The following is a 14,381-nucleotide window of genomic DNA, read 5'->3' as shown; positions in this document are numbered from 1 at the left end:
ATTACACTGGGAAATTCCTGCATAATTTCCTATGGCCATAGCTAAGAGAGGCAGTCATGGAAAATCCTATGCCCTGTTTAGGAAGTCTAAAACAGTGTGTCTCAGGGAGCATTTGGGAGTTCAAGCAAGCATCCCTCCAAGTCTGATGACTAGACTAGTATACAGTTGACCTCAGTGAATGTAACTCTCAGAAAAACTGTGTGTTATTCTTCACTAAACTCTTCATTCAGAATTATTGACAAGAAGTAGGTAACCAACTAGTACATGAAACAGGGCTTCTTTCCCGTATTAACCTGGGCTGATGCTATACGTAGGTATGTATAGGGCCAGGGATGTGAAAAGGCTGCCTTTCCCTGACAGTGCCTCAGCTCACAAGTCCCCAGATTCAGTCTTACGTGTTTTGTAGATCAGATGCACCTAGTCTTGCCTCTAGCCACACCGTTTTTTTTCATGCTCATTTAAACTCAAATAAATCAAACTGTTGTCCAAGCGGATGGTAGTGAGAGGAATGGGACAATAATGAAGTAAATCAGTTTGAAATATGTTCAGATCTCCGTGCAAACTTTCCTCTTCAAAGATGACTGTCACCTTGGTGGATTCAGCCTGCAGGTGCATGGAGCCCCTTGCCTCCAGCAGTCCTCTGCTGGAATAATCAAATAACTCTGCAAAGGAAACATCAGTAAGTCTCTGTGACAGCCTAAGATGGGACTAAGGATGCTAAAAGCATTTGTCAGCCCTCAAGCATTCTCTGGTCACTCAGTCTTACCCTCAGAAAGGAAGTTGTGTGTAAGTTTTGTGATACTTGGACTATTCTTGGTAACTGAGGCTGTGTTGCAAAATACTCTGAAAGCCAAAGTTCCTCCCAAAACTGAACTGTAGGGTTTTTTTTCCATGGATAGCATTTGGCCTCTGCCCTTGCCCTGCATTGGTTTCTGGCTGAGCTCTGGCAGTGGGTATGCTGATCCTGGGTTTGAACAAAAGACTAACTGACCTACCAGCAGAATGCAGAGCAACACCAAGGCCGATGTAAGACACCCCCAGATGTCAGAGCTCAGTAGCTGGACCTCTCAGGAGCATGGCAGGGTCTCTGCCTCACCTGCTCATGCCTCACTGCTTTTGCTTCCCTTGCTGGCGTGGCTGCAGAGTGGTGGAGTCCTTTAGTTTGCACGAGGAGGCCTCTGCCCACGTAGAATCAACGGCAGGACTGGGACTGTAGCTGGCAGCATCCTCCTCTCTGGATCGAAAAGCAAGTTCAAATCCCATTGCAATGGTTTGGCTCAAAAATATTGTAAGCAAGTGTCACAGCACTAATCAGAGCTAGGCACTGTTACAAGGAGCTTTCCTCTTGGTCACAATCTCTGCTGTCATTAAAGGGTCCTGTCACTTTTAAAATGAAGCAAGGCCATATGGTATATGAAGCAAGCAAGCAAGCAAGAAAGAAAGCAAGCAAAAGTAACCAAGCAAAATAAGAAAGAGAAAGAGGTAAAAAAGAAAAAAGAGTAAGATAGAAAAGAAACAAGACAAAGACAGAAAGACAGACAGACAGAAAGGAGTCAAATACCAATGAACTATGCTGATTTCCCTTTTTTGTTAAATGCCATTTCCCCAGACCCAGCCTGTAGCCAGTCACAGTATTGTACTACAGAGAAGGCAAACAGGAATAATACCCAGGAGTAAAAATGTGATCTAAAAAAGGGAAAAGTTCTCCTACCTTGTATTATGTGCAATTCCAGGCAGTGTAACAGTGAAACATGAGCTGATATCTCCGCTTCTGTGAACATGCTATGTTTTAGAGGATGTTAGTCTCAGAGCTTCTAAACTTTGTGACATAAACAGCAAACCTAATTTTGAAAAAAGCACCTACCACACCTGATTACCATAACCAGGAGCACACACCTTTAAATCAAAAGTCAGTTGAGTTGGAAAAGGTTTAAGTTTTTTCAATAAATTACTTTTTATAATGACTATAAAAGTTATATAGTACACAGAGTCTTGCTAGAGGTAGATACTTTACTGTACTTGAATTGCTGGGAATACTTCCTGAGACATAAAGCTGACAATCAGACATCTGAGTGTGTTTGAAAAACACCGTCTACCAAAAGATTAAAGTATGAATTTAGTAAAGTAATCCAGGAAGGAAATTCTTTGTTCTTTCTTGTTACTTATCATAGCAACCGAAGGGATGCAAAGAGAAATGAGCTTATACTTTAATTCAAAAATATTTGAAATATAGTAAGAATCCGAGAACAAAATTATTTTTCATTGTTAAATATATGGATTTTGACTCTTACTGAACTGTATTTCAACACATTTTTATATTTTATGCCCATGATAAGTTATTAAACATATAAAATTGCCTTATTTATAGAGTATTGCTTAGCGATAGTGCCTCCATTTTTCAATGTAGCAACTACTTAGATGTGCATAGATTCTGGATGATCTTTTAATTACAAGGGGAAGAAGGGAATTGCTAGGAATAAAAGGGGTTTGTTATTCTGCAAAGAAGGGAACAAAAGGAGCAATGATTCTAAATTAGCAAAACTATTGAATTGCATTTTTTTAACAAAACTAAAGTACAATTAGGAAAAACAACCTTCTAGTTAGAACTGCTGAGAGAAGTCATAAGGAAGGTTAAGGGGGAGAAAGCTAAGGATGTGAAACTAAGCGTATCTCTGTGATGTGCAGCATGGGGAGGAAAGGGAATTAACTAATGAACTTATTCAAACTACTGACAATTATTTTAAAGTGTTCTGGAGAATTAGTGAGCTCTAAGAGGTCTGAAAAGAGAGGGGAGCACGTTACTGGTCTTTAAAAATGGCAGGGGAAGAGGAAGAGAAAGAGTGAACCTGTCATCTACCATCTGGTAAGCCTAACTTCAGTCTGCAGTAATATAGTGGAAAAAATATTAAAAGGTAAAAATCCTAAGCACTTAGGGAGAATAGATCCACAACCAATAAACAGGGTGGATTTATAAAGAAGGGAAGAAAGGCACACGCAAGCTTTTTTTTTTTTTTTCTTCCTATAATTGCAAAGAGGTGACTGAAGGGAATACAGTAGGTGTAAAATACATGCCTACTAACACATAGATTTGGGTATATGGGCTTCAGTAAATTAAATAGGATCTAGCAGTGTGACAAAAAAAAAAATCCAATGTAATTTTTGGGCTTCTAACACAGAGGCATCATGTCATGTACCCAGGAAGTGATAGATGTCTCTCTCTGTATACAATACTGATGAGATAGCACCTCGACTACTGCTTTCAGATTTAAGTACTTTCAGTACCAATAAAGGTGAACTGGAGGGAGTTCAACAAGCATGGAAGGAAAAGGAAAGGCCTACAGAAACTGTTTGGCAATGAAATACTAACTGAAAATAAACATCTATAGCCTGGCCAAACAAGGGTAGGAGGAGTAAGCTCAGTGCCAGATTCCTTTCAGTGGGAAGTTTTGAGTATAAACAAAATAAGGTGAAGTGTGCAAATGAAAGCTGGGCAGGGAGTAAAAATTAATTGTACTTGTCCGGAGCTCTGCTCTGTGCTCCTGCCGAGACCCACTTAGGCATTTGCTGGGGGGCTGTTTGAAAGCAGCAGAGAGAATGAGGACCTACTCTGAGAGCTGGAAACTGGAGGGGAACAGTTAGAGCTGCATGAGGCAGAATTCAGGCTGAAGTAGATAAATAAGCAGAACAGGTAGCTCTGTCGATCCAGGGGATGGTTTCCTAAGGGGAGCTATGTCAGTAACCCTGGTTTGGCCAAAGCAGAAGTGCGTATGTGTGGAGAACCACATGCATGAGGAGGGGAATGGCTTGGAGGGCCTATAGGGGCTTCTCTGGGGAAGGGAAAGAAAGGAAGGAGAGAAAAGAGGGAGATGAAAAAAGGAAAGGAAGGGAAGGGAAGGGAAGGGAAGGGAAGGGAAGGGAAGGGAAGGGAAGGGAAGGGAAGGGAAGGGAAGGGAAGGGAAGGGAAGGGAAGGGAAGGGAAGGGAAGGGAAGGGAAGGGAAGGGAAGGGAAGGGAAGGGAAGGGAAGGGAAGGGAAGGGAAGGGAAGGGAAGGGAAGGGAAGGGAAGGGAAGGGAAGGGAAGGGAAGGGAAGGGAAGGGAAGGGAAGGGAAGGGAAGGGAAGGGAAGGGAAGGGAAGGGAAGGGAAGGGAAGGGAAGGGAAGGAAAGGAAAGGAAAGGAAAGGAAAGGAAAGGAAAGGAAAGGAAAGGAAAGGAAAGGAAAGGAAAGGAAAGGAAAGGAAAGGAAAGGAAAGGAAAGGAAAGGAAAGGAAAGGAAAGGAAAGGAAAGGAAAGGAAAGGAAAGGAAAGGAAAGGAAAGGAAAGGAAAGGAAAGGAAAGGAAAGGAAAGGAAAGGAAAGGAAAGGAAAGGAAAGGAAAGGAAAGGAAGAAAAGAAAATCTCAAATGTCCCAAAATGTAGCATACTGAATTGTGGTGGGATCTTCCAGTCTTTCTCCACAAACTTCAGTGTACACTTCAGTGGGTTTGTCTGCACATACATCCAGTGTTGTCCCTGAAACTGGGATACCGCCAGGCTCTTCCAGCCATAATCTATTTAAAGTACATGTATTTCCTGGTTTGTATATGTAAATGAATACATAATACCTCCTGAGAGCCTCTTGACTCCTGTCCAAGCACAGCCCTCACCCCATAGACTTCAGCTTCAAAAGCAGACCAGAGGAATAATTATTTCTTTCCCCATGCCAAAACATTCTGCAGGGTTATTTTACATTTCCATGTAATTGGTTTGGAGTTTTGGGGGGGTTTGCTTTGGTTTGTTTGTTTGTTTTTTGGTGGTGGGGTTTTTTTTTTTTTTACATTTCCATGTAATTTTATATCGCTCCAGCCGCACGTCGGTCCTTCCTTCCACCGCCGACATCAAACCCGACGCCTCCGAGGCGGGCCATGCATTTCTCCGATTGCCCAGGAGATGGTGCTGTGGATTTTGGATCGGGAGCGCAGTGACGGGGACCGGGGCTTCGGGCCGGGTGGCCGGTAGGTCCCGTCCGGGCTCGGCGGGGACCTACCGGCCACCCGGTGGGTCTCAGCGCGGATCCTCAGCTGCCTTTGATCCGTCTCCAGACTTTCCATCTTCAGCGGTCCCCTTCAGAGGTGTAGGGCCGCCCGTCTCGGGATGGCATCCTTCACCCCAAGATGCCTCATCTCTGCTGCGTTGTCGGGTCCAGTTCATCAATGCAGTTTTTCTCCTCCTGCAAAGGACCGGGGAAGGGGGCAATGTTTTCATCCGTTTCGCAGCCCCTCGCCACACAAATATCCTACAAGCCCGGCTGCACACACGTACCTGCCACGTCCTACCACCCTGCCCGCTTCCCGACCCGCCCTGACCCCAGGAAGCAGGATGCTGCGCCCGGCGTCCCGGGGGCTGAGAGCATCGCCCCCTTCTCCTCCCCTACACGCGGCCCCGAGACCTCGGTGGGCTGCCGGACCCCTGTCTAGTGCTGGAAACACTTCCCAGGCTGGGAATTCACCGGCCTCCTGGGGCTGCCTCTGGACAGACACCTCTGAAGAGGTTTATACTAGGAGCGAATGCAATGGGTGTGTCATTTTCCTTCATTTTACTCTTTTCTTCACCCTGAACTTAAAGTTTGCCTAAGTGAGAAGACAACACACAAGCAGCTGCGGCGAACGAAAGCGCTCCCCGACACCTGACTTAGCGCTGAAAAAGCCGGGCAGACCTTGCATCTGGGGCTGCCCCCCCCCCCCGTTGCGTAGGGAACTCGGGGCCCGGCTGTGCTCTCTCCCAGGCTCGGCGTGCCGGAGGCAGGAGGGGCTCGGGCTGAGCCGCTGGAAGAAGGACCGGGACAACGCGGGTGATCCCAAGCCCCCAGCTTGCTGCGGGGGCCGTCCTGCCGTAGCGGGCACGCCGTGCCTCTGCCCAGAGCCGTCGGCTCTCGCCTGTATCCTGGGACCCTCCAGCCTCCTTGCACCCCCTGGCTCTGCCTCCCGCCCCGCCCGGGGCGGCCCCAGCCCGGCCGCTCACGGCGGAGGCTGGGTGATGCTCCAGAGAGGCCGGCGCAGTTCCTCCTGCGGCTCGGCTCCGGGCTGCTCGTTTCCCGAAATAATGACCCAAGCTGAGTGGAGCCAGTGGCAGAGGGCTGCGGTACAATTAAACCAGGTAACGAGACGCTGGGCAGATGTGTTTTCATTGCGCTGTAAGATAAACGCAGTGTTAAATGCCTGACAACTTCCCAGAAGCAATCAGCAAAAGTTTACGAGTGCATAAACCTCAAAGACCATTCCTCGGTATTTTTATAAGCCCAGCATTTAAAGCTTCTATAAATTCTTCTGCCTGCTTCCAAACTAAAGTTCCCGGAGACTATTAAACAGCCACTTCTTCGGGAGGGAGCCCGGAGGAGTGGGGAGAGGCAGATCACAACAGGCGTGGAGGCGAGAGGGGGGTCTCTTTTTGCTTTCCCCACTTTCCTCTCGCTACCTTCCCCCCTGCCCCCTCCCCCCCCCCCAAGCTAAAGTTTGGTAGAAAGTTAGCTTAATTAAAGCACGGCAAGTCACAGATGAACGCATCGGCAACATGACAGGGATACATCAATGTTTCAAGAACAGGGGGCAGACCCAGAAAGAAAGGGAAAGGAAAGGTTGAAGAGAAATAAAAGAAAAAGAGAGGCGGATGAATGGACGGGTAGAAGCAGGGACAAGCAGATAAACAGATCCACAGGCAGATCAGCAGCAGGCGGGCTGACGGGTGGACAGGGGTGAGCAGAAGGCTTCGACGAAGAGAGAGAAATTTCAGATGCAGAGCGCAAATCTGAGCGAACGCAGCCGAGGACAAGAGGAAGGGGCCGGGACCTCCGGGAGGTTCCCGCGATGCCCCCGTCCCCCCGCCCCGACGGCGCGGCCCGGCAGCGCCCGCCGCCCCTCGGGGCAAGTGCGGCGACCGCAGCCTCGGGCAACCGGCCCCGCCGCCGGCGGAGCGGGAGCGTACGCCGTCCCCAAAGTTGCAAGCAAAAAGAGAGGACGTAGCACTACTGAACCCATGGATCAGCGGGAGAGATCCAGCCGGAGACCTCTGTCTTCGACGAAATAAGCTGCGAGGGATGAAATGATCCCCCTAACCATCAAATTATAATAACAGTATCCATCATCCTTAAGTGACCACATGAGTTTTACAAGTTGGATATTAAACAGATAAAAGAAAAAAAAAAAAAAAAGAAAAGAAAAAACCCCAAACCTATGGCGATTATAAAGCCCTTTGTTCATCCTCCCAGAGAAAATGAAGTTGCTAATTGGAAAACAATAAACCTAAAATGCTTTTGGATTAATAATGATAGAGGTTAACGGTGGCATCCCTTGGAAAGGGGGAGGGGAGCGAGGCGCTCGGTGACTGTGCGCTTGGACGGCGACCAGGGACAAGCGCAGCAGCCAAACGGGGCTGGGGGGAGAGTGGGGGGTGAGACACCCCCCCTCCCCTCTTCGGAGGGCTCGGCTTGTATGTTCGCCTCTGATCCGGAGACACGAGGTGAGGAAGGTCTGTATTGTAGTCATGTCCTCGCTAGATGAAATCTCAGTCAATTACTTTGAAATCTGCAGCTTGGCTTCTTTTCATTCTTTCCAGGTGAAAATTCAAACGTTTTCTGTTGTCGCCTGGTCCTTTCTTTCCTGAAACAAGGCACCCAACTGTTCTGATATTACCATTCAAAAACAGGTTCTGTGGCAAACCTCATTTGTGAATCTATTACAGAGATTAATAGATTATTTCTCCTTTTTCAACTAATTCTCAGTGGGGAAATTTAACCATATGGTAAGGAGAGAATTAGAATTTCATCACATTAGAGCAAAATGTAATGAAAAGAGTCCAACACCTGGGGCCAACTCTGAAAGACACAATTAAAAGGTTTTTAATGAAACCAGAGAAACCAAAAAATTTCATAGCCTTCAGTAATTCTGCCACATAAGAATGATTTACTGGAAGTGTTGGGAAATATTGTTTTTACTGATGTCAGAAGAATGAAAACCTGCCACTAAATACTATGTGCGCTTACAGTAAAGAGAGAGCGAGCTGCTCGCCTCCAGCATTAGAGGACCAGTGGGACAAAATTCAGACCAGCCCTCGGGCTGCCACTTCAGCTTCTGGGAGAGGGCAGAAGAGCGTGTGCCCGGCTCCGAGGAGAAGCCCCGGGAGGAGAGCAGGGGGTAACCGGGGCGCTGGGGCCGCTCTCGCCCTGACACCGGCGCCGGCATCCCGGCGTTTAGGAGCGGTGCGGGGTGCTCCCGCCGAGCTGGGCTCGCCGGAGGGATGGAGCTGCCAAGAGTTGGTCAATCACAATAATAATAAAAAATAAAGTTTGGTGGGTTTTGCCCGTTCTCACCCCACCTTCCCTTCTCCCCAGATCGGTTCATTTTCAAGGTAACTGATGGGGCTTTATATTTTTTATAGGGACACGGGGGATAACCACTCTAAAGCGGCAATCCGCTACTTGAAAACGGCTAAGGGGAGGAGGAGGGGAACCTCCCCGCAGTTTGGTCTCCGTTTGCTGGAGAGGGGAGAGGGGACTGGGGACCATTCGCCTCCCAGGGAAGCAAGGTGGACTTTGGCGGTGGGCAGGAGTGGGCACGGCGGTTCGGGTTGGTCCAGGTTTCTTAATTTTTTTTTTTTATTTTTTTTTTTTTCTTTTCCAGGCGATACTTTTCGCGAAGACGGGTGGGGGTGGGAGGGGGCTATAAGTTAATGTAAATGCAGGGGGTGGGTGGGCTGGGGTGGGGGGAGAGGGTGTCACTCCTGACTCCACGGCTAAGTTAGCAGAAGTCTGCTGGCAGCCCTCGGAAGGGGAAGTGTTGAAGCGGGCTTTTCTGCAGTGCAGGGCTGTAATTTGCTGAAGGAGGCAAAGAACATCCTTCGATCTAAATAGGGCTTTTAGTGTGCTCATTGATGAGTGAAAGTCGCCACACATGTCAAGCTAAAGGCAGTTGTTGGGTTACTAACAGGACACAACGTCTTGCAAACATATGCGTTAAGCTGTGTATACAGATGGCAGGGAGAATAATGGAGCAGGCGCCTCTTATAAAGCTCTAGCTGCTGCCTGTCTTCAGACCTGGGAAATGAAACTATTCAGACTCAGGGCCAGATAGCGCCTGGGATTGTTTGTTACCGTTTTAATCCTATTAATTAAAACGTTAACCTGATTGGGTAGAAAGCTCTGTCCCAACAGGCGAGTCTTCTTCATAATAACCTACTCTCAGAGATAATGATGTAAAAGACTCCCCCGTCTGCGGCGGCTGCTGGTTGATGGGTCCGGAAATCTCTTGAAGGTGAATCCAAGCAAGATAAACGGTGGAAGCGGCTCCGCTGGCAGCGCACAATGCCCCAGCGCGGCGCCTGCTGAGGGCGAGCCGGAGCCGGAGCCACAGCCGGAGCCGCAGCCACAGCCACAGCCACAGCCGGAGCCGCAGCCCGAGCCGGAGCCGGAGCCGCCGCCGGAGCCGCAGCCCGAGCCGCCGCCGGAGCCGGAGCAGGGGCAGCCGCGGCGCCGGGCACGGCGCAGCCCCGGCGGGAGCCGGGAGGCGATTTCTGCCAGCGGGACGCCGGGGAGCCGCCCGCCGCGGCGCGGAGCCTTGGAGGAGCGGGCCGGGAGCTGAGGGGGGCGGAGGAGGCGGAGGCGGAGGCGAGCGGGGCGCCGATGGAGCGGGCGCTGGGGCTGCCCGCAGAAGAGGACCTCTTCCACAAGAGCCTCGCCGCCTCGGCCAAGCGCATGGAGTCCGCCTTCCGCTCGCCCCCGGGGCTCGACCTCTCCCACCCCCGCGACCGCCAGCCCTCGCCGCTCGCCTGCTACGAGGCGGCGGAGCCCGAGGCGCTGCTGCAGCCCGGCGTCGGCGGCGACCCGCTGGCGCTGCCGCCGGGCTCCGTCTGCGTCAAGTACGGCGAGAGCGCCAGCCGCAGCTCGGTGGCCGAGAGCAGCGGCGGCGAGCAGAGCCCCGACGACGACAGCGACGGCCGCTGCGAGCTGGTGCTGCGCGGCGCCGGGGGGGACCCGCGCGTCGCCTCGCCGGCGGCGGGCGGCGGCGGCGGCGGCGGGGGGGGCGGGGGGCTGAAGGCGGCCGAGGGCGGCTGTTCCAACAGCCACGGGCACGGCGGCAGCAAGAAGTCCAAGGAGCAGAAGGCGCTGCGCCTCAACATCAACGCGCGGGAGCGGCGGCGGATGCACGACCTGAACGACGCGCTGGACGAGCTGCGGGCGGTCATCCCCTACGCGCACAGCCCCTCGGTGCGGAAGCTCTCCAAGATCGCCACGCTCCTCCTGGCCAAGAACTACATCCTGATGCAGGCGCAGGCCCTGGAGGAGATGCGGCGCCTGGTGGCTTATCTCAACCAGGGCCAGGCCATCTCGGCCGCCTCCCTGCCCAGCTCCGCCGCCGCGGCGGCAGCGGCGGCGGCGGCGCTGCACCCCGCCCTCGGCGCCTACGAGCAGGCGGCCGGCTACCCCTTCAGCGCCGGGCTGCCCCCCGCCACCTCCTGCCCGGAGAAATGTGCCATTTTCAACAGCGTCTCCTCCAGCCTCTGCAAACAGTGCACGGAGAAGCCTTAAGCGCCGCCGCCACCGCCCCCCGCCGCGGCCCCGGGGAGCGGCGACAGCCGGCGGCCCGGCCCCGGGCCGGGGGCCGCGGGGGCGGTGGAGGGACTGTCCGCTGCCCGGCCCCCGCCTCCCTCAGCCCGGCCTCGCTTCGCCTCGCTTTTCTCCTCGGGTTTTGCCGAGACGGGACCGCGACGGGAGCCAGCGTGCGTGCGGCGCCGGGGAGGGGGCGCGGGGCCGGGGGTGTCGCGGGGAGGAAGCCCTGGCCCGGAGGGTGCTTGGGGGGGGGGGGGGGGGGGTCGCTCTCGCCGGGAGACCGCTGCGCGTTCGGACAAAGGAGAGGCCGGGCTGGGAGCCGGGGCTAGCGCCGGGGCGAGGGACGGAGAGCGGCCCCCACCTCGGTCTCCCGGCCCCGGCTGCCGCGCGGGGCGCCGCGGTCCCGGCCCCGGTCCGAGGGGAAGGGGCAGCAGCGACCCGGGAGCGGAGGTGGATGGGACAAATCAGAGAGGGCACTTGAACATAGATGATTTTTTTTTTTTAATTATTATTAGCAGTATTATTATTATTCTGAGCCAGGAAACAAACAAACTTGAAATGTAAACTTATTATTTAAGCGACTCGCAGAAACAAAGAGACTGGACCATTGCTATGGAAGACTTTGTATTTTTTATCGTCTCTAAACTTTGATCCTGTGAAAATGCGCAAAGTTTGGTGAGAGTGATTTAAAAAACAATCGAGAGAGTTAAAAAATAAGACAAAAAAATAACCGATCAAAACCCCTATTCCGTGTGGCTGAAAGTATCGCATTTTTAAAAGAAATATTTATGTGCACCTTGTTTCTTTCCACTTTGCAATGATGTATAAACAAGACATGCTATTTATTTGTTATTCTTTAAATGACCCTTCCACGCCAACAATATTTATCATGTGTTAAGGTCAGGGGTCTTATGTGCAGTTACTTTAAATGCTTCTAAAATTCTGTTCATGGATTAACTTAAACTGTGTGCCAAGTGTTTAAAACGTTTATTTGCCAACAACGCATAACCAGAAATGTTGATGTATCCGAGCTGCTTAGGTTTATGAAAGGTCATCTGGATTTTAAGTTGCATCATCCCTGTATTTAAATTGAGCTTTAATAAATTGCTTCAGTCCAAAAATTACAGGAAAGGTGTATTCTTAATTGCTCAACCAACTGATTTTTAAAAGGGTATTCTTTGCATTATAACAGGTAATAGCTATTTACTTTTACAAGGCATCAGAGCAATAGCTGCTACAAGAACACTTGCCAAGCCAATGTTTTCCCAGGCGCTGTGTTTTCAAAGGTATAATTTAAACTGCTTTTAATGTGTATGTAAATTATTCTGACTGTTGATGATTATTTAAGTTGAAATACTTTAAAATGCTTAAAATACTTTAGGCTGATTTACCGAACGCGTGGAATTCTTTTCTTTTTTTTTTTCTTTTTTTTTTTTTCGGGGGGGTGGTGGTGGTGGTGGGGTGGGAGGGTGGGGTTTTTTGGAAGAAAAATGAGTGATAAAAAGCAAGAAGTAGCTATTTACCCAAAGTGAGCCTTCAGTTTGAGTTTGCATGGCTGGGTGGCTGTCTCTCTGCCATTTGTAAATCACGAAATTTTTTTCTTTTTTTTTTTTTTTCTTTCAAAAACGAGTCGAGCTATTTTCCACTACTTGCAGATAATACAAATTCGGACTGTCAGGTTGGATGGCAAAATAGGAGCCATGATGGATCTGTTGGCAGGTCACGGATGTGTAAAGAGTGATATATATTAAATAGGTCAATCAGATTATGACAGCAATGTACGATCGTTTGTATGTGTATCTATGTCGGAAAGAATCTTTATTAAAATATTTTGAACAAACGCTTGTATTATGCTGTGCTTTGTTAATCATATATCTCCAGATTTAAGGAGGTGGGGGGGGGGGGGGCGGGTCGTTTCCTTCCCTTTGCCTTGCTCTGAATGGTCCCCAGCAGCCCCCCCCCCCCTCCCCTCCTCCGGCACCCTACTCCCGGCCCAGGGTGTCCCAGGGAGGGGGCGAGAAGTTCTTCCCCGCGTTGCGTTTCTCCCGCAGGCGGACCCCGGCGGTGCGGGGCCCTGCCCGCCCGTCCCGCGGCTCCACGCACGTCCCTCGCCGCCGCCCGGTCCGTGGGGCTGGATGAGCCCGGGGGTGACCTGCAGGACCTTCCCCCGCTCCACCGCCTCCTCCCTACCCCCCCCCCCCACAAGTTTTGTAGCCGCCCCTCTACTCGTGGACCCTCCACCCTGCCCCGAACCCGAGGGCAGAGGGAGCAGGCAGCTCTCCAAAGCCGCCCGCCTTGCGCTGGGCCCGGGCCGGGGGTCCCGGCCCCGCCGGGTCCCCCCTCCCCTCGGGCGGCCCGGGCCGGCGGCGGGTAGCCGCGGAGCCGCCTCTCGCAACGGCAGCACCACAGGCGGGGGAAGGGGATAAATATTTTCTGCTCCACTTCCCATCAAAAAAGATTAATCAGAACCTGTAACTTTTCAGGAAACATAACTGTAAAGTGCCACGGAGCTGTGGGAAGGCAGCCCAGAGAGGGTGGGCAGATCAGCCCCCAGGCGCAAGGAGAAGCGTCTCTCAGCATTTACTAGACAAAGGCTGGGTGCGTCTAATTATGATTATTAAAACAATTTCCATGACGATGTCTAATATTATGTTAATTTGAAAACAACTGTGTATGAAAACTGTCGACTATAATACCTAAATTCATTTAATGAAACACATCGTTAAGGCAATTAAACCTCCTGGATGTGATTAAGGAACATAATTACGACACTGTTCTGCGCCATAATTGGGTGTCTTTAATCAAGGGGTAAAGTGATCAGCAACACAGCCATTAGTTTGTATTGTTCTGTCTCTGCTGTCCATCATTCTGATTAGGAATTAACCACCGCCACCAGCTTGGCGTGGTGCGTGCATGTGTGTGTGTGTGTGTGTGTGAGTGTGTGTTCGTGCATATAACATCGCAGGACACATTTGCTGCAAGATTTACCGCCTAATGTCTCTGGTTACCGAGCAGGCTTCCCGGAGAGGTTTCCCTGGAAGGCGCGGGCGCTGCTCGGCTGTGCCCGGGCGTGGGACGGCGGAGGCAAGCGAGGTCCCGGCAAACTCCTGGAGCAGCCGGGACCTGAGCTGGGGGGAAGGCAAAGGGCTGTGGGAGGCCCACACTCTGCCTCCCGGCTCCCCTGGGAAGGGGCCGAGGCGCGGGCGGTGTGTACGGGCCCGGCCGGGGCTGCTCCCCGCCGGCTCGGAGGAGCGACAGCGGCCGCTGCCGTCTGTGGCACATCGGGCGGTTTCTCCTTTCACCTCTCTCTCGTCTGCCTCTGCTTCAGAACGACTGGAAAGCGGAATAAAACCGCTTTTCATTCTTGGCTACTGCTGCCGCCCGACTTCGGGCTCTCTTGCTTCCTCCTCGCTTGCTTTGGAGGAGGGAGAGGGGTCTCTGCCGGGCAGAGGTGCTGTCACTCCCGGCCTCTCATTCCGGTCCCTCTGCACCGAGCAGCCTCGCTGGGAACCGCCACGAAGCCTCCGGGACAGTCCCTGGGCAGGTCTTGCCGATGCGAGCGCCGTGTGTGTCGGGGGTGGGGGGAGGAGAGAGGCTCCTCCGCCCCTCTTAACACTTGATAGATCACTTAACCAGAAATGAACATGTCCCCCTTCAAAAGAGCTTCTTCCCCGTTTCCAACGGCCCGATCGATCCGGGATCTGCCCCCCCCAGCCTCCTCCGAAGGCTCCCCCTACCCCTACCGCTCAGCTCGGCTCCCTTCCCCCGGCCCCCGGCCCCTTACCCCGGCCCTGAGCCTGAAATTG

At 51.9% G+C, this 14,381-nt stretch overlaps 1 protein-coding gene across 1 annotated transcript; it reads left to right on the top strand.

Moving 5' to 3' along the window:
- The first annotated feature begins 9,005 nt into the window (after positions 1–9,005).
- Positions 9,006–12,000, top strand: BHLHE22 (basic helix-loop-helix family member e22). The gene has a single exon (XM_075743996.1). The coding sequence runs from the start codon at positions 9,649–9,651 to the stop codon at positions 10,552–10,554; it is 906 nt and encodes a 301-aa protein (XP_075600111.1). The 5' UTR covers positions 9,006–9,648; the 3' UTR covers positions 10,555–12,000.
- Positions 12,001–14,381: the final 2,381 nt, after the last annotated feature.

The sequence above is a fragment of the Balearica regulorum genome, chromosome 2, assembly GCF_011004875.1.
Source record: "Balearica regulorum gibbericeps isolate bBalReg1 chromosome 2, bBalReg1.pri, whole genome shotgun sequence".
In the NCBI taxonomy this organism is placed as follows: domain Eukaryota; kingdom Metazoa; phylum Chordata; class Aves; order Gruiformes; family Gruidae; genus Balearica; species Balearica regulorum.
Note: the sequence above shows the minus strand (reverse complement) of the source record. Positions and strands in the feature narration are given on the sequence as shown.